The sequence below is a fragment of the Taudactylus pleione genome, unplaced genomic scaffold, assembly GCF_031769625.1.
Source record: "Taudactylus pleione unplaced genomic scaffold, aTauple2 ptg000707l, whole genome shotgun sequence".
Taxonomy (NCBI): Eukaryota; Metazoa; Chordata; class Amphibia; order Anura; family Myobatrachidae; genus Taudactylus; species Taudactylus pleione.
In genome coordinates, this window is record NW_028285109.1 from 10025936 (window position 1) to 10052335 (window position 26400).

Here is a 26400-nt window from a genome sequence, read left to right on the forward strand (position 1 = left end):
AATTACATAACAACGGTGTAACTAGAAGTATTAAAAAGTTAATTAGCCAAACCAATCTAATACTGCGTACAGTGGCAGATATATTGGCCAATCATTTGTGCCCGTCGGCCAGTGTGTACCAGCGATATGTCTGAGCAAAGTCGCCCACAGACATATCGCGTCGGCTGTGCTGCACAGCCAATGGCAGATATATCTGTCCATCGTGCTGACCGCCGGTACACTTGCAGCAGAGGCCGCAGGGAGGGGGTCACGGCACGACCCCTGGTCAGCGGGACCCGCGGCCAGATGGTGGTTGTTCAGTGTGTATGCACAACCATCATCCGCAGATATATCTGCAGATCAGTCAGGCTGCAGATACAGTATATCTGTTAGGTGTGTACCCAGCTTAAGACAAATCTGTCTTGGAAGGAAATGGACGTACAGGCCTTTACGACTGCTCTATAGGAGTCAGTTCTGCCTGTACACAGATGATGTCTCAACTGGCCATGACCCAAGCGGCTTTATCGCTTCTGGTATCACTGCTGCCTGCTTGTGTGTGGTCATCTTCCAAGTACACGGGACTGAAAGCGCCCACGTTCTGACCACAATTATCAACACGTTTGAAAGGAGTAAAAAATTCTGAGATACAATGTCAATTGCCCAATATTGCAGCAGCATCTGGTTGGCATTAAGGTCTGCAACACATCACTGGGCCATCTTAAGGATATTGGGTTTAACAAAATGAATATGAGTTTCATTTGTACTTTTACCCTTGGTAAAAAGGCAATGTCCACCCAAACCATATACTCAAGTACTTGTTCCCATGGGTACCACACACCCTATTTACCAAGTAATCCTTAGTTTTGCAGCAAAAGTAGCAGCTCAAAAACTAACCCTTCACTGCCAAAAATCCATTTCCCCAGCAATGACTTGGTTAAGGCTTGGCCGGATTCCTTTTCTTTTCCTTAAAGGAAATACTAATAGTGCATTTCCTGTAAGTGTCAAGAGAGAAGACGGTCCGCAGCCCGCCGCTCAATTCTAGTAATTATAGTCTCTCCCTAGCCAGAGAGTGGCTGTATTTTACTGTCTGTGTTTCATACAATCTGCATTCATCACTATTTTAATTAAACCAGACTTTAATTTAGTGATTTCATCCCAAAGAGTAAGAGGGGGGTGTGAGAAAAAAGGGAGGAGGAAGGAACAGAGTGAGAATATAATGAGAGAGAGGAAAGGACAGAGCAGGAATGAAAGGATGGAATTAGATTAGATGTAGTGGCAGAGACGGTAGCCATTGAAGACGAGGCAAAATAATTAAAACTCAGATCGGATCCAGGAGGTAAAAAATTAAGTAGTAAAAAAAAAAAAAAAGAAAAGCTGAATGCATGCACGGGTTGAACAGAAACCGCTCAGCGAGAGGTTTGGAATTAAACATGGTATTTCAAATACTTAATGTTACGTATCTTCATTCAAAGTAGCACCTATACTTCAGTTATGATGTCTGATTAACACCATCAATGCTAAGTTATAGGACTGGGTGAAACTAGAACAGTTGGAGGGACTAGTGCAAAGTTCTTAATGGGACCCAGGGACACAAACACTAAAACACTCACTGAGACAAGGTCCAGTCTAAAACACAGCAGCATACTATAATAAAATCATAGTTTTATCAAACTATGTATACATATTAAAGTCATACTTCCTTTTGGTTCCATGGTCCACAAATGCTGCTAAGCTCTATAGGAAGGCAATTTGTTAACTAAATGTACAGTATTTGGGGTGCGATAATAGCAATGTTATTTTGTGTATATATGGAAGCAATACAGATATTGGAATCTGAAACAAGGCGAAATATCAGAGGTAAACAAACATAAAACTATTGCTAATAAAAAGCAGCAGGGGGCACTGCTGGATAAGTTTTACCATACAGGATGAGGACTCGATCAGACAGAAAAGCGATACTGTAAAAACAGCTAGAAAAGCTCCATTGCTACAGTGTATTTGTGGTATCTGTGTATTACATGCATCTCTTATGTTAGGTTGGTTTAACTTCAGGTTTTCAACTGTTTATTAACTAGTGAAGCAGGATAATTAGTGGAAATCAAAGCAGGCTCCTGCATGGTGTTTAGTTTTTTAAATAAAGCATATTTAGCTAAATCTCGTACTTTAATTTCAGAATAATGTAAAAAATGTTTTATAAAAATAAATAAATTCTCATTTTGGTGCCATGCCAAAGCACAGAGTTTGAATTACATGCTGCTTGGGCAAATGTTTCAGCTGTAGAACAATGCAGGCTTTTCTGATGCAAACCCTGATCCAGGCTTGCATGTGTGCAACATAGTCAACTACACAACCTAGTAAGACTGTAAGCTCCTAGGGGCAGAGACAACCTCATTATGTGTTTTATTGCCAGTGCCTGACACTACACTTGTATTTATCTCCTAGTATTGTATATATTACCCCACTGGACATTTGTAAAGCTTTGCGTACCCATTGAAGATATAGAAATATACTGTGCATACATGTAATGTGGTTGCATATGGATCCAGGATGAAGTAGGAACTATCCAGGATAAAGTAGGAACTAATCACAAAACACCAGGTTCTCCAACAGTCAGCCAACGTGCGCCTATGCATCCAGTCTTACACTTAATACCTTTATGAGAATAAGCTTTAGCATAGGGACAGTTTTATGACTTTAGCCACCAAACACGGACTATTGTCAAAACATGAATTCTGAACTTCATTTCCCATCAGAAAACAAGTCAACAATTAAAAAAAAATCCAAAATAAAATCATGGTTAAAAAAAACCCAAACACTGTAACAGAATAATTTTCCATTTAATACAAAGCAGTCTTAAAAGGAACTATAAAAGGCACTTTTATGGTTAGAGATACAAGATTGTAACCAAAACGTCATAATAGTTTAAAAGCAAAATAGATGGATAATGGTTAAATGATCACTACAATGGGAAGGGGGTATTCCCATTTAAAAAAAGTGTTCCTATGATGACTGTGTGAAGCATCAGTATATTCACACATCATCTGCAAGCAACTGGACTGGAAACATTTATTGCTAGCTCTGAACAAGCTACTTACTACTTAACAATTGGACCACGTCCTTTATGGAAGGGATTAGCAGTCATTACTATTAATTAGTGGTCATTTAGGTTAGTGGGTCTGACCCTGGGGAGGGTGATGCGGTCTCTGATGTTTCTGTCACTTAATGAATGTGATGCTGATACAGCAAAATGAGGAAAAGGTCTTCATGTGACAACAGTGTCTGCACTATACACTAAAGAGTACAACTAGTACAGATTTTCATGTATACAGGAATTCTAGAGAGAATGATGTATACAGCACATTAGGTTTCCTTAGACAGCAATTGCAAATTAAATAAATTATTCCTGTAACTCTAGCATGGTAAAAGCAATAATGCATGGAAAAGATGTGAACTGACAATTAGTTATTGTACTATAGTAAAAGCAGCCCACGTGTTCAGATCCATCCTAATCACCAGATCTGTACTGGATTCTACTGCATGTATGGCCAATTGGACAGAAAGGGGGTACTGGGGTAAAACAGGCATATCTTAATGTGGGGGCACCCCTTTAGTAAGCTCAGAAAACTACATTGAGGAGGGAATTCAATGAAGCGCAATAGAGGAGATTTGCCGATCCAGAATGGCAAACCACATCCATTACATACATTGCAAGTTTTGTGTCACACACCATAGAGGAGAACAGGAAAACCTGCGTTGTCAGGGCTGCCATAACTGGCTGATATGTGCGATCTCCACAGGTGTATCTCTACCTTTATTGACCCCGAGAATTTGTCTATTGAATGTATCAGATAAGGTATTCCTGGACAAGTACATGCAATATGTTTTTAATGCTAATGTTAGTCAAAGTATGTATATGGGTGGCTCCCTTGGGTTCACAATTTACAGAATGGGTCTCCTTAGTAAATGCCACAATTGATCAAGAGAAATATGTATATTTAGGTAGGAATGTTATATTCAGGTTTGACCCTATATGGTCTAAATAGGTTGGATACGGGATGCCGGAGCTCAGTATTCTGGCGGTCAGAATCCCGACGCCGGCATCCTGACCCTGCCCATAAACCTAACCCTCTCCCCCCCGCAGCCTAAACCTAACATTCCACCCCAAGTACCTAACTCTAATCCTCCCACTGCTTACAGACAGGCTGTCGGCGGTTGGGATGCTGGCACAGGGATTCTGACTGGTTTCGGGACTCCGGCCCCGGCATTCTGATAGCCGGCATCCCGGAATTTAAACTACATCCCTGTCTAAATGACTGGAGTCTTACTACACCTCAGTCAATCTTGCTACAGCTCTGATAGATGCTTAAAATGTAATAGAACCATTTCCCCTCTGATATGTTTCTATATACTGTCTATATTTATTACATTGGTTTAAAGAAGTTGGGCATCCGCTTACAGTACCTCTCTTTTACTGGCCTACAGATCAGACACCGGCCAGGAAGCTTTATTTTTGCCTTTCTATTTGCACACATTAGATGTACTTATTCCAAATTATCATTATGAGGAAATATCTTTATTTTCTTTCTACTTTGTGGTTTGGTATTAAGCTTACAATTGCCATATATAAAGAATTTTTTTTTTATACTTGCTGGTATGTGAGCAGAAGGTCATTGCTGCAATGCCCGGCCACACATTGCCAATAACTGAATTCCTCCCTTACTGTAGAATGCTAAAAAAAAACATCACATAAAGGATCAAACAGTTATGTCTGTCACACAGCAAAACCAATAATCAGATTGATTATCAGTTAAAACAATTAACATCACATTATATATAGTTCACCATTAAATTGTAATTATTAATTCAGTAATCTTCCGGACATTCCTATAGAATAGGCAAGTGTCACTACTTCTCCACACTTCTCTCAAGTAGAAATACCTCACCTTATCATAAACCTCTAGAGCAATAATTTTTAACCAGTTTGTCGAGAATGGTCCTCAGTTGTGCAGTGACAGATGGACACTACCAATCAGATGAGTGATTTGAAGCCAGGACCGTATTGGCAGCTTGAGGTTCAACCACTGCCAGAACATAAACATCTGAACATAGCACATAGGGAATAAGCAGGTAGCGCTTGAGGTCAAGGAGCACGTCTGTGACCGCAGAGTCAGCAGGAGCCCACTACACACACACAAACACACTTTGAGGAGAGTGGGCAGCTCTTGAGAGGTGAGTAGCATGTGGGATGCATAATGTGAACTGGGGTCACTATAGTGTTACATAATGTGAACTGGGGGCACTATAGTGTGACATAATGTGAACTGGGGGCACTATAGTAAGTCAATGTGAACAGGGGTCATTATAGTGTGGCATAATGTACACTGGGGGCACAACAGTGTAGCATAATGTGAACTGGGGGCACTATAGTGTGGCATAATGTAAAGTGGGGCACTACAGTGTGGCATTATGGGAACTGGTAGGTACTTCTGTGTGTTGTTTTAAATGACAAAATCTCTCTTTATAAAAGCGGATAGTGTGCAAATTGCCGCACTAGAGATTGTGTAAGAGGGCAGGTAAAATGTTTGAAGGCAGAGTGAAACACAGGCTGATAGAACACAAATATAATACTTACCTTAACTAGCTTCAGTAGGCGGTAGAGATCCTCAACTTCATCTCCTTCGTGTGGGGTATATCCTCTTCCTATGCTAAGGCTTGTGCCACTGAGGGTGGCGCGATACAGTGGCAAACCCATGGCCTCTGCGTAAAGATCCAGTGCCTGGTACCCAACTGTCTGGTACATATAGCTGTCTAATTCATTGTCTGCAGAGAGAGCATGACATGGGGTAAAGTTCAGGAGAATGAAAATGAGCTCACTCTGATTACAGTGATCTACTTAATACTTTTACTTATATCTGTGTATATAATGATAAATAAACATACATAAACATAGTTGCATAAACGTGACCTACAATGTGTATAGTGCAAATTACATGTTACATTTGTTTCAGTATTACAGACTAATATCTGACATGACCAATGTCATTACATAAAGTTATCTTGTCCAGTATTTAAGATTTTTTTTTTTTTTAATGAATTACCTTGAGGCCAATTAATTATTGATGTATAACAAGCTCAGATAAAGGGCCTGATTTAGAGATGGACGGAATTGCAGAGCTGCACAAAAACAGCTTTGCAATTCCATCTATCTTAATACAAATTCAGGAGGGGTCAGACACCTCCTTGCTGCATTTGCTAGCACCATTGCAACCGGTTGCTCCTTTAGTCAGGCTTCGGGAACAAGCTTCCCGCAGCCTGACAGGGTGCTGGTCACTTCAGAGGCCAGGAATCTGCGTCCACTGACGCAGGCCCTGGCCTCGTCCTTTCCAGAAACTGATACCAGCCACGCCCCCTCTCCCAAAACGCCACTGCATGTCAATCATCGGATGAACATACATCTCTGAATCAGGCCCTCAGGCAAACAGATGAAGTACTAAATGAAACAAATGATGACATGGATGATTGTTACAGATGTGAATGGTAAGATATTCTCTGTAAAGCACTGCGGAATATGTGTGTGCTATATAAATAACTGGTAATAAATAAATAGTGGCCTATGATTTATATATAGCGTACTCAGCACAAAGTTAAAAGCACTCTCTATAGTACAATGGACCAAATTCAGGGATGTACGCAAACCCGATGGTTTACGTACATCTCCGATATTTGTTGAACTGTGCATGTGCAGATCGGGTCTTGCAGATCGGACGCAGGGCAGCTGCAGAAGTCATGTAAATTACAATATGCAGCTGTCTAGGGGCGTCGACGGGGAGCATCTTACAAAACAGGGCCGTATCAGTCCCGTTTTGTAGGCACCGGCCGGGGCCCGGCATCCTGAGTAACCTGAGTGTTATTCAGATGACCGATGTTCACGCAATGATTCGATGACGAATCTTGGATGCAGAAGTGGATCACAAAAGCCTGCAATGGGTGTCTTTCTACTACAGACACCTCCTGCTGCTTTTGCATATTTTAGCACAGTTGCTGCAAACAAAGGCCTGATTCAGCCGATTATCGTGAATCTGCATATGCGCAGGACTCATTCTGTGCATGTGCAGAACAGGTCTGTGATCCTGGACGCAGGCCAGCAGGAGACTGCCAGTGATTGACAGTCTGCTGCCGTTTCTGGGCAGGAAGAGAGCGATGGCCTCCGTTTCCAAGAGAGGGGGGGGGGGGGGGGGAGGGGAGTAGTGGAGAGACGAGGATCTGCATCAGCTAATGGAGATTTTCTGGCCTCTTACTCATCTGCGGTGCAGCTTGGATCATTTGATGCATGCAGGAAGTATGACGCCTCCTGCTGCATTACCATATTAGTGCTATTGTAGCTGCTACCATGCAAGCAGCTGAATCACCCCAAAGACCCAACTGACCTCATCTGTTCAACTAGTGCACAAGTTCTCAAACTCTGTCCTCAGGACCCCAAACAGTGCATGGTTTCCAGGTCTCCTCACAGAATCACAAGTGAGATATTAGCTCCACCTGTGAAATCATTTAAAATGTGTCAGTGAGTAATGACTACACCTGTGCACCTGCTGGGTGACCTGGAAAACGTGAGCTGTGTGGGGTCCTGAAGACCGAGTTTGAGAACCACTGAACTAGTGTATTCCCTATGTATGGGTTCTTACTACAAATCTTCTCAACATGGCAAGAAAATTAAAGTATTTTATGAGAGGATTCATCCTAGGACAGGCCGTAGCATGGATGAAGGGCTGGGTTCAGGGGATTGGAGCCTGATATGTCTGGCTGACTGTGAAATACAAGATATACATCAAATATTTATTACCACACTGGAAGAGGTCATTTTACCAGTACCTTACCTGTACTCTCAGGTGGTTTCAGGTTAGCCAAAGCGACAATTTCATGACCGGCCAAAACACACTGCATCATGTTGTAGCAACTGTCCTTCCCACCACTGCAATGTGTATAGAAGTATAAAGTGGTTACAGTTTATGGAAAATGACATAGGTGATTCATCTGATAAGCAACATGGCAGTTCAAGTGAGAGAAAGAAAATAACATGGGTAGGAACACAGAGTCAACTGCTGACTATTCGGCAACTGTGGTGATACAAGAACTAGCAGCTCACAACTGGCAGGGCATGCTGCCACTTTTAGTTCCACAGCAGCTGGATCTCAACAGATTGTCTACTCTGCTTCACTTGTAACTTTATTTTTCTAATTTAAAAGTGTAACTGTTTCTTATACTCAGAACAAGTCACCTGATTAAAGCTACCACCCTCATGCTTGCTCCTCTGCCAACACTCCAGCCGGCTCTCTACAGCTTCAGTACACCCGGTATTGTCCCTGCTGCATGTGTGTCTCCCAGTGTAAGGACCCAGTTCGGTGAGCAGTCTGCTGTGCTGCTTGCAGGACTAGGCGGCTGTGAGAACAAGGACCCCTAAATGTGGCTGCTGAGAGGTCGGTGCCACCATATTAACGACTGGCAATTGGTGCTGGTGGTTCCTTGGCATTCAGCGTTATATCGTTGTTCACTTCATTGGTACAGAGACAGGATTATCAGCTCATGAACTTGTGCTCGATGATTTATTATTGCTGAAAAAAATAAAAATAAATATAAATTAATTTAACACGCGCAACTGAAGATGAGCAGAACGTTTTCAGCCCGATGGAAAAAATGGTTCATATTTAAGGATCTCCATAGAGCATATTATTATTATTTATGTAGTGCTAATCATATTTCATATCAGTGTAGATTAATAATTCATAGAACAATGCCCGTCCCATTAATGTTCACAATATGATGGAAATGCTTTTTCAATTTGATGACGGGCTTGAAATGGTGCTACTGTTTTATGCTTGTTTTCAGTAGCTTATCCGATGTCTGATACATCCCACTGCAGCTCCACTGCCCATGTGCAAACTTCCAAGGTCCACTGACCATGTGCTCTGCCACTTGCATCAAATGGTTGCCTTAAAATGACTACATGGCATAGCTAGGCATATTGTGATGGGGCAACGCCGCTGCTATTTGGTGGCCACCTTGAGCTGACCATCTCTGAACTACTGTACATTTTTTGTCAGAAGCAAGTGCACCTACATTTTTGCCAATGTAGGTATGCAGGGTAGCAGAAGCTTGCACAGGCGCGGTTACAATGATGCAATTCACAGCAAGTTCCAACTTCAAGCTTCATCCAGGACCCCTTCACTAGAGAGGTGGACGGAATATGCGAGGGTGGCTCTGCCTTCCCAGATTCTGGAGGAACTCTCAGGAATTCATCTTCCAGACATTCCAGGAGATTAGGCAAATATGATACAGAGGTGTGTGTACTAAATTTAATTCATCAACATTGATTCTTTTTTTAAGTATATAAAAATTGGATTTTTTACTCACCATAAAACCCTTCCTCGAAGTCCATCTGGGGGACGCTCCATTACTGGGTTATGCTTAAGACCTATTGGAGTCTAGAAGTAAAACAGTTAACTGCTGATTCCCTCCCCTACATAACCCCTCCCACTTCCGGAAGCCCCCTCAGTCTATGTTTAGCAGAACCGCCTGAAGGAAGAAAAAAAAAAAAAAAAAAAAAGGACTACATCTACCATGATAATAGGCAAAACAGGTACGAAAACCAGACAAAACAGGGAGGGAGCTCAACATCCCCCAGATAGACTTCAAGGAAGGGATTCTACGGTGAGTAAAAAAATCCAAATTTCCTCCATCATCCATTTGGGGGACACTCCATTACTCTGGGATTTCCATAAAGCAAGCTTAATCAGGGGGATGGGGAATCAGAACAAGCTGCTCACAGAATCTTATGCCCAATGCTGGCGTCCTCCGTTCCAAATGTATGGAAATGGTAGAGTTTGGTGAAGGTGTGTAGGGATGACCAGGTTGCTGCCCTGCACAATTGTACCACAGATGCGTCATGCCACACAGACCAAGATGCCCCAACAGCACAAGTCGATTTGGCCCGAATGTGGTCACGAACCATCACATTTGACAATACATAGGGCTGACGAATGGCCAAAGTGACCCAGTTAGCTATAGATGCCTTTGAGTCTGGTCAACCTCGTTTGGGTGCATCCATTAATAACAAAGAATCTGTATGTCGCAAGGACACCGTACGCTCCAGATAAATACACACGCATCACATCCAAATGTGCCAAGGATGAACCATTCTCTGAGACCGAAGCCTGCCTAAATGCTGGAAGGACAATGTCCTGGTTCATATGAAATTTAGACACTACCTTTGGAAAAAAAGATAATTTTGTGCATAAAAACCACCCTATCTGAATGACATATGAGCAGTGGAGGCTTGCAGGTGAGAGTCGCCAGCTCTGAAACTCTTCTGGCTGAGGAAATAGCCAAAAGAAACACAATCTTTAAAGTGAGGTAATGAAATTCCACAGATTCAAGTGGCTCAAAAGGAGCCCTCTGTAACGCTAAATTTAAGTCCCAATGAGGGACTGGTGGGATGTAAGGTGGTTGAATACGAAGAACACCATGGAAGAAAGCTTGGACTTCCGTAATGTTAGCCAGACTCCTCTGAAAAAGGATATAAAGGGACATTATCTGTCCTTTAAGTGACTATAGGTGAAGAGTCTTAGACAAGCTCTCCTTGATAAAAGTGAGAGACACAAAAAAGTTCTAGCTTCCATTTTTGCTGCTCACACCAGGATATATATAATATCCATACTCTATGATAAATCTGGGAAGTGACTGGTTCCCGGGTCTGGATCATGGGGTCAACCACAGAACGGGAAAACCCATTAGCTCTCACGGTTTTGGTTTCAAGAACCAAGCAGTCGAAGCCAACCGATGCAAATCGGGGTGCAGATATGGACCTTGATGAAGAAAATGTTGACGTAGAGGAAAGCGGAGTGGATTGTCAGCCAACAAGTCCTGAAGAATGGTGAACCATTGATGGCGCGGCCAGTAAGGAGCTATGAGAATGACTGGCTGAGCTTCCCGATGGATCCGCTGAATTACCCGAGGAAGCATAGCGAGGGGCAGAAAAATGTACCCCAGATGCAAAGTCCAAGGAGCTGTCATGGCATCCACCAAAGATGCCCTCGGGTCTCGTGACTGAGCCCCATATCGAAGAAGTGGGTGACCCTCAACCGGATACACTGTGCCTTACTCCAAGGCACCAAAACAAGACTGAGGGGATACCGAAAGTGGGAGGGGTTATGTATTGGAGGGAGTCAGCAGTTAAATGTTTTAGTGCCAGAATCAAATAGGTCATTAGCATAACCCAGAGTAATGGAGCTTCCCCCAGATGGATGAGGCAGGAAGTCAGGATGTTAGTCATTTTACAATAGATTAGGGTGCACTGGACCTGGCTGTGGCTATGTACATGCTTATACATGGGTGACTGAATTGAACATATCCAAATATTTGTAGATGACTCTACACATGGGCAGATAATGCTTGACTGAATTAATAAACCCACCTGGCAAGTATTGCGGTCAGATTATTCTCTGGCATCATGCTCTTTTGTAGCGTCAAAATGGCAATATTTTCATAATTTGAACACATTGCCTGCATGTGTGGCCAGCATTACAGTTATTGCATGGGAGTTTGAATTAGGTTTAGATAAGTAGATAAAACAAAATATTAATGATTTACCTTTTAAGTACACCTCTCACAAGCATGGAGTAAGCTGGTGAAGTAACAGTGTATGGAGCAAATCTATTATTAATCACATCTCGCATGTAAAAATTATCACTTTTTATTGTTGCGATAATAAAAGGAATTTTCACCCAAATGCATCAAAGTGACTTCAAATTCATAAAGTTTATTTTCAGTAATAAATAAAAAAGTTGAAATATAGCGGCAGCATAAGACCACAAAAAAAAAAAACCACATTTATAGCAAAGATGATTAAAATAATACTTAGGTTTGTTAAATTTTAACTACTTCAAAGCTATTATATTGTAACAAATTATGGACACAGAGCCTGATTGAGAGCCGCTCGCTCTGATTTAGGGCCGGGCTTTTTTTTTCTTTTTTTGGAGCGGCCTGTTGGGCACTCGCATAGCTGTGGGTGACCACCCATAGCTATAGCGAGCGGCCATGATGATGGTCGCGACCATCGGGCTTGCGACGAGACCCTTGTGGTTGGGTCTCGTTCATCGCAAGCCCCAGAGAGCTTTCGGCTCTAACAGAGCAGGAAGCTCTCCACTGACATCACTCGTTATGTCAGTGGGGCCGCCCCCTAACGGCAAGCGTTCCCTCGGGACCACCTCCGTTTGGGCAGCCACCCCCCCGGCCCGCCCCCCACCCAAGGGGGCAAGCTGTCACTCAAAATCGACAGCTCGCCCTCTTTGGTGCGAGACCCGGAGCGACGGATTGCCCGTCGCTAGCCGGGTCTTGCGCATGCGCATGACTGAGCCGGAGCGCTTGCGACCGGGTCTGAACCAGGCCCACAGTACAGAACTATTTTACAGCACCAACTGGAACAAACTGTGTGAAAATGGACTGACTAATGGGGCAAACTGAAAGTTTGTACAGTTATTTTGGAAAAATATTTTTATTGATTTTACCGATGCACCTGGATATGACAAATATATAAAGATATCAAATGGTCATGTTAAAATGGGTAGTGAAGTAACTAATGGAGGGGTAGGCAAACTGTGCCACTCCTTCAGCTGTGGAATTATACAACCCAGCATGGCCTGCCAGTTTTAGCATTCCTTAACAACAAACTGTGGCAAGGCATGCTGGGATGTGTAGGTCCACAGCAGGACATGCTGGTATGTGTAGTTCCACAGCAGCTGGAATGGCACTAGTTGCCTAACCCTGTAGTGAAGTAACCAGTGAGAACAGTGTTAAGTTTAGCTAAAATAAGTAGTGTAGATGAGAGTATAGGTATCACGCATTGACAAAGAGAAAAACTATTCAATCTCCAGTTTCCACTAAAATGTGCCCATACCACCCAACATCTGGAAGATGAAAGTAGGGACACAAAGCATGTACCAAAAAATGTGCACCCAAAAAAGGAGTATGGGCTCTTGGCACACCCCAATTTCCAGCACTCTGGGGGCATAATTAGCACTTCTAGCAATGCTGGGCTGCCCGCAGGCTCTCCCCTGTATTGTTTTAGGTGCTGTGCGAATGCCACGGCCCCTATTCACATGCTGCTCTGCACAGTGGAGCAGCGGTTACAAAGTGCTCCCCTTCACCGCGGGACACTGCAGCCCAAAGCAGGCCAGTTGGGGGATATTTATGCTCCCTGTGCTGGGAGAGGATTCAGGGAAGGGAAGGGAAAAAGATACCTTTCCCCATGGATTTTATGAAATACTACCTAACTCACTATCAAAAGATGGTGAAAAACTACAGCAAATTAAAAAATTTAAATTCTTTTCTGCATTCGGAAAGTATCACCAGTAAATCATTTTCTATTGTACATAATGTAGCTGCAAATAACAGGAACAGTTAAATGTTAGTGACTGAACTGTAGAGTACTCTCATTAGCACTCAGTGATCTCGGTTTACACAAAAAAAGAGAATCAAAGATGAAAAACAATTTCGGTCACGTTCATGTTTAAAATCCAAACAGAAAATGTGCGATTGTAACACATTCAAAAGTGTATTTGCTGAGCTTGATTGGTGTAAAGCTGTGACAAGTCCAGGACTTAATAGGTTGTTTCACATAAACAGTTGCCAGTGATTCCCTCTTCAATGTTTGTATTACTGCAAATATCAAGATAAAATGTCATAAAAAAAACAACAAATTAAAGTAACTTTTATTGTGGTCTCTGCATTAATCATAAATACAGCTATAGCTTCCATACAATCCGATTCTAGACAGTGTCAGTTATAGTAATTTGAACTTCACATTAATGTATATTATCATTTTTTTTTTGTGGACTACACATTATTTCTGTTATTATAATATTGCATTTTTATATCATTAACGTCTTAATTCCTCCACTTCTGAAATTCCTGAGGCGGAAATTACTGATGCCACTGTTGGTGCAACAGAAACTAATTAGTGGTCAGTCTGTATGTGTAACAGGGCACTTTAACGTTAACAGGTTGGGAGTACAAGTATAAATTAGGCATTGCCTAAGTCCATAAAGTAAGACTGCATAGCTGCAATGTTAAACGCTGTGAATACTTTCCGTATGCACTGTAGGTGGGACCTGTAGGACCGAACACCAACAGCAAAGCTTTTCAATCCCAGGATATTCCGGTCCTTCCCCCTATATCTCGCCCACAGCCTGAGGGCAACTCAGTTTTGTTAACAAGCCCAAGGCAGGAGAGAAGGAAAATTGGTACACTGAGGAATCACACTCTCACACAGAGAAGGAAACAAGTGACCAAGAGAATAAACCCATAGAAGCCAGGTGTGTCAGGGTGGGTGCCCTTTGGACCCTATGGACTTAAAAGAAAGCATTAACAAAAGGTAAGTTTTACCATAACTCTCATTTTCTTCTTTAGGGTCCACAGGGCTCCACAGGGAGACAATTGGAATGTCCCAAAGCAGTTGTTCAAGGGTGGGAACGCTCCTGAGTTGATAGGAGAACCCTACGCCCGAAGGAAGCATCCTGAGAGGCAAATGTATCAAAGGCATAAAACCTAAGAAAGGTGTGGACAGAAGACCAAGTGGCCATCCTGCATAGCTGTTCAGCTGAGGCACCACGCCAGGCTGCCTACGAGGGACCCACACAGAGCGAGTAGAATGAGCAGATACTGTAGCCGGTACAGGAAGGCCAGACTGCGTGTAAGCCTGTGAGATAGTCATGCAAATCCATCTGGCCAAAGTCTGTTTGTTAGCTGGCCATCCCTTTTTGTGGAATCCATTTAGGACGAAGAGGGAGTCCGATTTCCTGATGGAAGTAGTACGGTCCACGTCGATCTTCAGAGCATGGACCACATCCAAAGAGGCTGGACCACTGCCAAGAGGTCTGGTAATTGAAAGGCCAGAACCACAATTTCCTCATTTAGGTGGGAACGAGAAACCACCTTGGGAAGGAAGCCTGGGCGCGTTCCAAGAACAGCCCTGTCCCAATGAAAGATTAAAAAGGGGGAGCGACATGAAAGCATCCCTAAATCCAATACCCTACAGGCAGATGCGATAGCCAGAAGAGAGAGAGAGTCTTCGCAGCGAGCCACTTGACATCCACTGATTCCAGGGGTTTGAATGGAGGTTCCTGAAGTGTTTGGAGCACCACTGACAAATCCCATGGAGCCACAGGAGGGACAAAGGGAGGCAATATACATAGAACACCTTGCAGGAAGGTATGAACATCCGGTATAGGAACAAGTCTGAGCTGGAACTAGAGACTTGCACTGTCAGAGATGCTATGTGGAGGCCTAGATCTAATCCAGCCTGAAGAAAGGCCAGAATTCTAGACACCTTAAAAACTTGAGGGTCATAGTTTATCGGAGCACACCATTGGAAATATATATGCCAAATTCTGTGATAAATCCTGGCTGAGGCCAGTTTACGGGCCCTGAGCATGGTCTGGACCAGAGCTGGAAAATCCCTTAGCCGTTAGGAGGGATGTCTCAAGAGCCAAGCCGTTAAAGACAGAAGGGCTAGGTCCGGATGTAGACATGGACCCCGAGACAACAGGTCTACTCGTAGAGGAAGTTGAAGAGGAACGTCTATGGAGAGACTTGGAAGATCGGAGTACCAATGGCGCCTGGGCCAAGCAGGCGCTATTAACAGTACTGTGCCTTCCTCCTGTTTAAACTTTCGAATAACTCAAGAAAGCAGGGATATTGCGGGAAAGATATGCCAAATTGAAGATCCATTTCACTGACAATGCGTCCACGAAGGCTGTGTTGGGATCCCTTGTCCTGGTTCCATATACTGGAAGTTTGTTGTCGTGTCTTGAGGCCATGAGATCCACAACCGGCAGACCCCATTCTCCACCAGGACCTGAAAGACTTCTAGATGTAGAGACCACTCTCCTGCATGCACATCGTGATGGCTAGGGAAATCTGCTTCCGAATTGAGAACTCCCGGGATGAATACGGCGGAGATGGCTGGGAAATGGCGTTCGGTCCATGTAAAAATGTGGGACACTTCTGTCATTGCTGCCCGACTTCGAGTGCCTCCTTGGTGATTGAGGTAGGCCCAGTACTTGTACTGGCATGCCCTGAAGAATATCCTGAGCCAGAGTGAGAGCTCTGTAGATGGCTCGAAGTTCCAAGACATTGATTGGTACTTCTGCCTTGACAGGGGTCCAGCGGCCCAGGAAGGAGTGCTGGCCGGTCACTGCGCCCCACCCTCGGAGGCTTGCGTCCGTGGTGAGAAGAGACCAGTCCGGGATCCAAAAGTGGTGACCCTTATCTAAATGGAATGTCTAGCCACCAGGCTAGGGATAGGCGAACCTCTGGGGGGAGGCCCATCGTCTGGGATCGAAGTAGAAAGGGTAGCCCGTTCCACCTGGAGAGGATCAGGTGTTGTAGGGCCCTGGAGTAAAACTGAGTGAACTCCACCATGTCGAAGGTGAACACCAATGATTCCAATGTCTGCATTGCAGCGTGAATGGACACTCAGTGACTGCAGAGCAGTCTGAGCACTTGTGTTGTAATAATGAGATCTTGTCTGTTGTTAGGAAGATTCTCTGAACCAGAGAGAGTCCAAGAGGGCTCCTAACTGTACCATTCTTTGAGAAGGTGTCAGGGAAGACTTTTTTCAGTTGATCAGCCAACCTTGTGTTTGTTGGAAGGCAATTGTTACCTGCAGATGGTGTTGAAGAATCTCTGGGGAGCTGGCTACAGTAGTACAGTAGTGTGATCCCTTGACGACAAAGGTAGGCCACCATAACTGCCATGATTTTGGTAAAGACTCAAGGGGTCGTTGAGAGGCCAAATGGTAGAGCCTGAAATTGGTAATGCTGCTGCATTGCTGATAAGAAGGCGCTATAGGTACATGTAGGTAAACGTCCTGAATGTCCAAAGACACCATAAAATCCCCAGGCTCTATAGTTATAATAAAGCAGAGGGTTTCGATACGAAACCTGGGCACCCTGATAAACTTGTTCAGAGATTTAAGGTTGAGGATAGGCCAATGAGATCCGTTGGGCTTCTGAAACAGGAAAAGGGTAGAATAATAGCCCTTGTCTCATTATGAGGAGGGGGACCGGAATTATTACTGCTGAATTCAGTAAGGACTGAATGGCTTATGGGAGCAGCCGGCCTTGCTTGGGTCCGATGCAAAAGAATTGCTGGGTGGGTCGCCTTAGGAAAGATAGGGCATATCCGTGGGAGACCAAAACTGGGAAAATTGAAGAAGTCTGCCTCCCACCTTGGGAGCCCCCAGGGAGAGGCCCACCCAGTGAGGCTGTAGGCTTGTCCTCAGACTTGGCAGGTGGACGTCTAGTAGCCCAGGTTTGTTTCGCCCTAGGCTTGGAGGCCTTGGCCGATGCCTGCTGCCGTGGAAAGGACTGACCTTTAGCTTTTCCTTGAGGGTGAAAGGACCAAAAGGATGACGTCAGAGGCTTCACATTTTATGCAGAGGGCAGGAACGCTGGTCTTGGAAGCTGCCAAAGTAGTCACAATTTTATCTAATTCTGGACCAAATAGGATATCTCCAGAATAATGAAGAGACTCCAGAGCCCTTTTTGAGCCTGAGTCTGCTTTCCAGGAATGGAGCCAAACAATACCGTGGGCCACTAACGAAGTGGCAAATATCCTGGAGGCCAGGAGAGCCGTATCCATAGCTGCTTCTCCCAAGTAGGAGGCTGCATCTCTAATGTGAGATATGTAAAACAGTTGTTCCCTTGAAGGATCAGGGACAAAGGTCTCTTCTAGGGCCCCTGCCCAACTCTCAATGGCTTTTGCCACCCATGCCATAGCCCTAGCAGGACAAGTAATAGCTCCTGTAAGAGAGAGTGACAAGCTTCTATACGCCTATCTGTAGTCTCCGTCAAGATTGCAGTATGGATGGGTAAGGTGGCATTTTTAACCAGACGTGTTACAAGAGAATCGACTGCTGGGGGAACTTCCCATTTAATGCAATCAGTAGCTGGAAGAGGATAAAAGGAAATGAAACGTTTTGTAAATTGAAACGGCCATATTCCATGCTTCGCTCATGTGATCAGTTAGCTGGTCAGAGTGATGGAACTCTGGTAAAACTACCTTTTGTGGTTTAAAAAGTGGTTGTTTTTTCTTAGGAGCTGGTCCTTCCTCTTCTATTTGTAAAATAGATTTTACAACTCTCACAAGAGCAGGTATATTTAATTTAGAGGGTGGCTCCTTGTCTCCTGAGACGGAGTCAGAGTGAAAGAGGTCTGCATCTTCTGCCTCCCAAGATAATATATCAGAAACAGATAACTGGATGGACTGGGAAGATAACACAGCACGTTTAGTGGGTAAAGGCTTTTCTTTTTGCAGCATGTGCTGAAAAACTGTAGAGGTATTAGCCAAACTCTGTACTGAGGTAGACAGTACATCTACCCATGGGGGAGGCAAAGGATTTGCAGGAAGTACCTGCTGTGGCCATCCACAGGGGGGGCTACCACGGGGACTGCTAAGTGGTCCTCAATCTTTGCCAGCACCTGAGAAAAGGCAGCCCAGGGTGTCATGAGGAGGAGACACCGAGGCTGAGGGGCCTGAGACTATGTAACAATTAGTGCAAAGAACATCCTGAGTTAGGTCCTCTGGGGCTAAACCCGCTGAGCAGGACTTAAAAGACACCAGAGTAGCAGCAGCAGCTGCTACTCCCAATCATACTTCAGGAGAATTGGTATCAGCGCACATAACATGCACGGGTGCCGCTTCAGCCCTTCATACATCTCCCCCATGGAGTGGTGTGTGAGATGATAGTTGGTAGTGTCAGCGGAGTAGTTACAATGGAGAGCAGGTATGTGGTTATTGACAGGTTAGAGGGGCAGAAGATTTAATGGAAGTGCTGCTAACAAAGTGATGAAATAAAGTTGGAAAGTCCAGAAGCTGATTTGGGACAATGTTGATACAGATGTGTCCTCATACATCTAGCCTCCTTGCGCGTTAAACAGCCCTTCTAGTCGCGCCATGCCGTGGTGTGACTTGGTAATGCAGAGCATCTTTTTGTGCAACTTTTTACCTTCAAATGAGTCTTATTCGCACAGTGATCCAAATAGGATGCATCTGCCAATTAAATAATATGTGGCATGCCTATGTATCTGCATGAGAAACGTTACATTAACGCTGGCCATACACCTGCACGATTTCGGGCCGGTTGCCCGATTTTCAACGAGTCATATGATGGATCTTGTGAAAATCGTGTATTTTTTTAGTGAGATACAATCCGATGCGCGCTTCCGCAGCTCCTATAATCAGATCTTATGATCAGATGTGCAGCCCGCATGTTCCATCTTATCATGTGCAGATAGTGACGTTTATTTTATTCATGTGATCCATCGTGTGGCAATTCAAGTCATTTCAATGAGTGTTTCCCTAATGAGCGCGTGAGGCACAGGATCAATCATACAACAGAACAACAATTATGCTGCCGAGCTGCCAGGGAGTCGGATGCTAAATCAGAACGTATGCTGGTCGTGCAGGTATATGGCCAGCTTAAGACGCATTTGCAGGTAAAATGTCATATGAAAACACACTCGCTGCTACAGAGTCGCACAGCACTCATGCATTATGTGTAACGTGACTTGTAGCACGCAGAGGATCGATGTATGTGGACACATCTGTAGGTGTACATAGGATCAAAATGTGTCATGGGCTCATAACTCGTATGTCAGCTCTGCTTAGGTGGCTCAAAACTGATCTTATGAGAGAGGTGAGGTGGTGAAACATTGATGTAGGCTCCAGTGCATGGAGGATTCAAGGGATGTTACGGTTGGCTGCACCAAGACATGTTGAGGACAGCAGGCCTTTCAATACTAGAGACTTGCATGGAGTGAAACAACCAGACACCTATCAAATATATATGGGCGCTAACCTATAGAGAGTAACAACAGATCAATTGATGTAATTATATTTCTATGCAATTGACAGCAGCCTTTATATAGGTGGGAAGATTGCTGGATTCCCATCAACTGAAGAGCACAGAACCAAAGAATATATATAACAGGCGCTAGTCAATATAAAAATGTACATCAAAATAAACAGGAAAAACAGAAAAAAAAATTATATATAAACTAACAGGAAAAACAATTAATAAAATCAGTAAAAATATCACCATACGTATGGCTAACACAATTAGTACACACTATCCAATAGAAATATATATATATATATATATATATATATATATATATATATATATCTCTATCTCAAGCTAAAAATACACATCTGCCTAAGACTAAACAGTCATCCTACTTGTACACTTAATTCTTAATGGCGTTTATTAACTACACAGATAGCAGCCTAGATTTTTAAAGTATTGCCTTATGTGCTGTCCAGAAAAAAAAAAATTTTTTTATATATGTGGAAAAGCACAGAAAAAAGAAAAATTAATGACTGAAGATGTTCTTTGTTAGGACATCTAACTTGCATATGCCATTATTAGGAATCCAGATCATACAATTAAATTCAACCCCATTAGTTTTGGGGATAACAGTTCATGGAGAGTAATTTCAGCAGGTGTGCCAAAAAGATTAATTTGTTATTACTTTCCGGAATAAGTAAATTAAAAAAGCATGCATGCAAAAATATATGTGTAGCACATGTCGTCCAAAGGTATAAGTCTTGCGTGATCCCAGAAACATTCGCTACATCAGCGTGCATAGAATATACACATACATACATACATACACATACAGTGGAATTGGTTCAGAGCGCCTAAAGTGCCATATAGAGGAAAACATATCAACACAAAGTGCAAGCGCTATTGTGCAGTTGAAAAGGATGACCAACTGTAAAAGGAAGAGCTGTACGTGCAGCATAATTTTAGAATAAAAAGTACAATTTATTTATAATAAAATAGAGACACTAACGTCAGCGAAACAATGATAAAACATACAACAAAATCAAGACAAGAAAATAAAGTAAAAACATGGATAAGAACATGAAAGCAATATTGATATAAAATATGCTAAAAACCGATGATATATATAGATATAGATATATATATCTATATCTTATCTTGTTTTTAGTTGAAGGAGTATGTCAGTGAGGTACAGGTATGTCAGACTCTCAGCGGCTGCTGCTGCTCCCACTGCGGGAGCCATCTTCCGGCTCCCGCAGTGGGTAATGGGAGAGACGTCATGACCTCTCCCGTAATGCAAAGCGGTCGGAGGAGTCGGTACGGTAGCAACATCGGGACCAGGAGCGGGGTTTCAGGTGTTTTTTTTATTACGTCTCTCTCTACTGGGGGGGGGGGGCTACAACTGGGGGCAGTACCGGGGAGGGGATTACTACTGGGGGCACTACCAGGGGGGGATATTACTACTGGGGGCACTACTAGGGGGGATTACTACCAGTAGCTGCTGCATTTCCCATCCTAGTCAATAAGTTTTCCCAGTTAGTTGTGGTAAAATTAGGTACCTCGGCTTATATTCGGGTCGACTTATACTCGAATATATACGGTACATTTCTAATTTTTTTCTGGACAGCACATATATGACAATACTTTCAAAATCTAGGCTGCTATCTGTATAGTTAATAAACGCCATTAAGAATTAAGTGTATAAGTAGAATGACTGTTTAGTCTTAGGCAGATGTGTATTTTTAGCTTGATATATACAGTCAGGTCCATAAATATTGGAACATTGACAGAATTTTCATATTTTGGCCTCTATTCACCACCAAAATGGCTTTGAAATGAAACAAACAAGATGTGCTTTAACTGCAGACTTTCAGATTTAATTTGAGGGTAATTACATCCAAATCATGTGAACGATGTAGGAATTACAACGGTTTCTATATGTGCCTCCCACTTTTTAAGGGGCCAAAAGTAAACCAAACAATCCTAAATCTAACTTTTTAATACTTTGTTGCAAATCCTTTGCAGGCAATTACAGCCTGAAGTCTGGAACGCATAGAAATCACCAGATGCTGGGTTTCATCCCTGGTGATGCTCTGCCAGGCCTCTACTGCAAATGTCTTCAGTTCCTGCTTGTTCTTGGGGCATTTCCCTTCAGATTTGTCTTCAAGTGAAATGCATGGTCAATCGGATTCAGGTCAGGGGATTGACTTGGCCATTGCATAACATTCCACTTTTTAGCCTTAAAAAAACTCTTTGGTTGCTTTTGCAGTATGCTTCGGGTCATTGTCCATCTGCACTGTGGAGCGCCATCCAATGAGTTCTGAAGCATTTGACTGAATATGAGCATATAATATTGCCCGAAACACTTCAGAATTCATTCTGCTGCTTTTGACAGCAGTCACATTATCAATACAAGGGAACCAGTTCCATTGGCAGCCATACATGCCCACGCCATGACACTACCACCACCATGCTTCACTGATGAGGTGGTATGTTTTGGATCATGAGCAGTTCCTTTCCTTCTCTTCCCATCACTCTGGTACAAGTTGATCTTTGTCTCATCTACCCATAGGATGTTGTTCCAGAACTGTAATGGCTTTTTTAGATGTTGTTTGGCAAACTCTAATCTGGTCTTCCTGTTTTTGAGGCTCACCAATGGTTTGCATCTTGTGGTGAACCCTCTATATTCACTCTTGTGAAGTCTTCTCTTGATTGTTGACTTTGACACATATCTACCTCCTGGAGAGTGTTCTTGATTTGGCCAACTGTTGTGAAGGGGTTTTTCTTCACCAGGGAAATAATTCTTGTCATCCACCACAGTTGTTTTCCGTGGTCTTTCGGGTCTTTTGGTGTTGCTGAGCTCTCCGATGCATTCTTTCTTTTTAAAAATGTTCCAAACAGTTGATTTGGCCACACCTAATGTTTTTGCTATCTCTCTGATGGGTTTGTTTTGATTTTTCAGCCTAATGATGGCTTGCTTCACTGATAGTGACAGCTCTTTGGATCTCATATTGAGAGTCGACAGCAACTGATTCCAAATGCAAATGTCACATCTAGAATCAACTCCAGACCTTTTACCTGCTTAATTGATAATGAAATAATGAGGGAATAGCCCACATCTGTCCATGAAATAGCTTTTGAGTTGATAGTCCCATTACTTTTGGCCCCTTAAAAAGTGGGAGGCACATATAGAAACCGTTGTAATTCCTACACCGTTCACCTGATTTGGATGTAATTACCCTCAATTTAAATCTGAAAGTCTGCAGTTAAAGCACATCTTGTTTGTTTCATTTCAAAGCCATTGTGGTGGTGAATAGAGGCCAAAATATGAAAATTCTGTCAATATCCCAATATTTATGCACCTGACTGTATATTCTATTGGATAGTGTGTACTAATTGTGTGTTAGCCATACGTATGGTGATATTTTTACTGTTTTTATTAATTGATTTTCCTGTTCATTTATATATAATTTTTTTTTCTGTTTTTCCTGTTTATTTTGATGTACTTTAATACATTTTTATATTAACTAGCGCCTGTTATATATAATCTTTGGTTGTGTGCACTTACATGGAGTGGGGCTTTGAAATGGGAAGTGCATGAAATCCCTTCAATACTGTATTGCAGTTTTGTTGGCACCACTCCATGACCAGCAAAATGTAGTGTTACCACTTAGCCCACACAGGATCCAGGCCTGCTAGAAAGGACACAATGGTCAGGTTCACAATGAGGTCCTAGAAAATTATACAGGGAAGAAAAACAATGTTTAATAACAGAGGTGGTTCTAAAGAGGTAGAAGTTAGGAGTCTGAGGGTACACCTTTGCTAAAGCACCTCTATAGTTTATTTTGTATCCCAGCACAAGCGGCTGTGTAATTCTGTCCATCTAAAATTCAAATGCAGCAGGAGGTCTCTGTAGGAAACAGACACCACCTTGCTGCATGAGCGATTCCAGCGCTGCGACCGAGGTTGCAGCCTGGTATCACCATCGCGTCCATCCGTCACGATGGTTGCCATTTGGGCAGAGTGCCGTAGCCGAGGTTTGCTGCAGCCTGACCGTGTCCTGGCAGCCACACCCAGATTTCATGGAACGCTGCTGCCACGCCCCTGCTCCACCCGTCAATCATGCTGCAGCTTGGGAGGGTCTGCGGAGAGATCGCATTAACTGTTCTGCACATGCGCAGACCACTCACCATCGAAGATGTAAGCTACCCATCGTGTTAGCATGCATCTCTAAATCAGGCCAAGTTCCAAGGGAGAATTACAGCTGTATTGTGATTACCTGCAATGCAAGGCAACTGCATAGCCATCATGTGAGGCTCTCCTTCAAAGATCATAACAGACAAGACGTCTTTGAGAGATCTCGAAGATGGTGCTGCTACCTTTTGTTCGAGGTCTAGGGATAATCCATAAAATAAGTAGGATAACCCATAAAATAAGTAGGGTAAAAGATTTAGCACAAGCAGGGTGAAGCTGATACACGAGTTCACAAGCTCCATCTGAAAAGTATTCAGCTTTGATGAGGTTAAGAGACTGTTTTGCCAAATGTATTCTTTCTTGTCAAGATACAAGGTCTGTCTGAACATTTTTCTAGTTTTGCTAATTAGTAGACCAATCTGTGGTCAGTACTCTTACTGTCTTAATGCTCAGTCCCCAGGATAACAGTTGCACTCACTAATTGTCCACATGGGCTGTAAGAAGAAGATGTGCTAATATCAGTGAGGGGCTTTTTACGAGGAAAATACGCTAATGACCATTTACTAACTAATCCCATTAATCTCTTTAATCACTCACAAACGTAGTTTCCAGTTTACTCAAAATACTATTTCTTTTCTGATCTAAATGAACTGTGTTAGACGTGTGAATCACTATAAATCATTTAGACATATAACAAAGAAGGCATCTTATATGTGGGAATTCCACTCATATACATGGGGGCATATTATCTACCTTCCAGACACATACATTCTGCTATCCCTTCATACAGAATGAATACATGATCATACATGCTTAGAGACACATAGTACATCATATGGGCAATAATAGTTACACATTTGAGATTATATATTTTTGTTACTATAATAATGTTAAAGTATAATCTTACGCATTATATAAAACAGTGTGCTAAAGATGGTACAATACATCTAAATTTAGTTTGAATTGTGTACCTGTTATATATAAATGTGTGCACAGGAGTACGTGTATAAGGTCCTTAGTCAATTGTGTATGTTTGTATCTCACAAATGCAATCTACTATATGGCCCTGATTCAGAGCCGGACGCTCTGACAGAGCGCTCGCTCTGAATCAGGGCCGTCCTTATCTTATTTAAGAGTGGCCTCCTGGCCGCTCGCATAGCTGTGGGTGACCACCCACAGCTATAACGAGCGGCCAAAATGATGGTCGCGATCATCGGGCTTGCGACAAGACCCTTGCGGTAGGGTCTCTTTACTGCAAGCCCTGGAGTGCTTTTGGCTCTATCAGAGCCAAAAGCACTCCCACTGACATCACTAGTGATGTCAGTGGGGCCGGCCCCAGACGGTAGGCGTTCCCATGGGAACGCATCCGTCTGGGCAGCCACGCCCCCGGCAGGCCCACCAAAGGGGGCGTGCTGTCACTCACCATCCACAGCACGCCTCCTTTGGTGCGAGACCCATAAAGACGGCTTGGCCGTCGTTATTTGGGTCTTGCTCATGCGCAAGACGGAGCCGCCTCCGTCGTGCGCATGCGCACTTGGGCAACATTGACCTGCTTGCAACCGCTCATCGCTTGCGAGCGGGTCTGAATTAGGCCCTATGTTTCAAGTAAACACTCAGTAGTACTACCATCATTAGTACAAACTGTGCTATATCTATCATGGGTGCAGGATACACCAATATGAACAATACATGAACAGGTGAACAATCCTAGAGCGATGGGTTTGGTGGTTGTATTCCAGAGCTTCTTTGGGCCTTTTGCATTTTTTGTATGTTTTGAATTTGTATCCAGGAATATCTCAAAAACTCTTTCTTTTGAAACATTCCTCAACATAACTTCAAACCTCAATGTCATTTGAAGTCACTTAAGAATTTGTTAAACAAAATAACCACCTGTAACTCCACCTACAATGATAAAAACACCAGTCCCATCCATGGGTTAGGTATGAGATCCCAGCAGTCGGGATGCTGCTGTAGTGTTCCTGCTAGGCCGTTTCAGCGGGGCGCCACGACCTTCCCTATTTCTAAAGGGCAGAAAACACCCTGCCCTCCGGCGCAGCGCCCCGCTGAAACAGCCTGCGGGTTCAGTCCCCTCCCATGGGCTGCAGTGTCTCGCGGGTGGGGAAAACGGCAGTGCAGCGGTCACCCCCAGTGAATGGATGCCGGGCGCATGCGCCCGGGATCCATTTACAGTGACCGCAGCGCTTGGGGGCTGCCCAGCATGTACGCAAGTTCCGGGCAATCCCCCAAGAGTGAAGAAGAGGGGACACGTCAAGGACATGCCCCTTTTCGGGAACACGCAGAAGTGCCCTTTCTCTAGGTCGCCGGAC

At 43.4% G+C, this 26400-nt stretch overlaps 1 protein-coding gene across 3 annotated transcripts in view; it reads right to left on the reverse strand.

The window, feature by feature from the left end:
- Positions 1-26400, reverse strand: part of DPH6 (diphthamine biosynthesis 6) — a 101777-nt gene that overhangs the window by 69108 nt on the left and 6269 nt on the right. For 2 of the 3 annotated variants that reach the window (XM_088456567.1, XM_088456569.1), the window contains exons 2-4: positions 8255-8588; positions 7854-7948; positions 5612-5799 (exon numbers count right to left, since the gene is read on the reverse strand). In XM_088456567.1, coding sequence (XP_088312693.1) covers positions 5612-5799; positions 7854-7948; positions 8255-8277 — 306 coding nt within the window. In that variant the 5' untranslated portion in view covers positions 8278-8588. Of the gene's footprint in view, positions 1-5611; positions 5800-7853; positions 7949-8254; positions 8589-9387; positions 9409-26400 lie in introns of those variants that run through there. The other variant, XM_088456570.1, reaches the window with a different exon arrangement.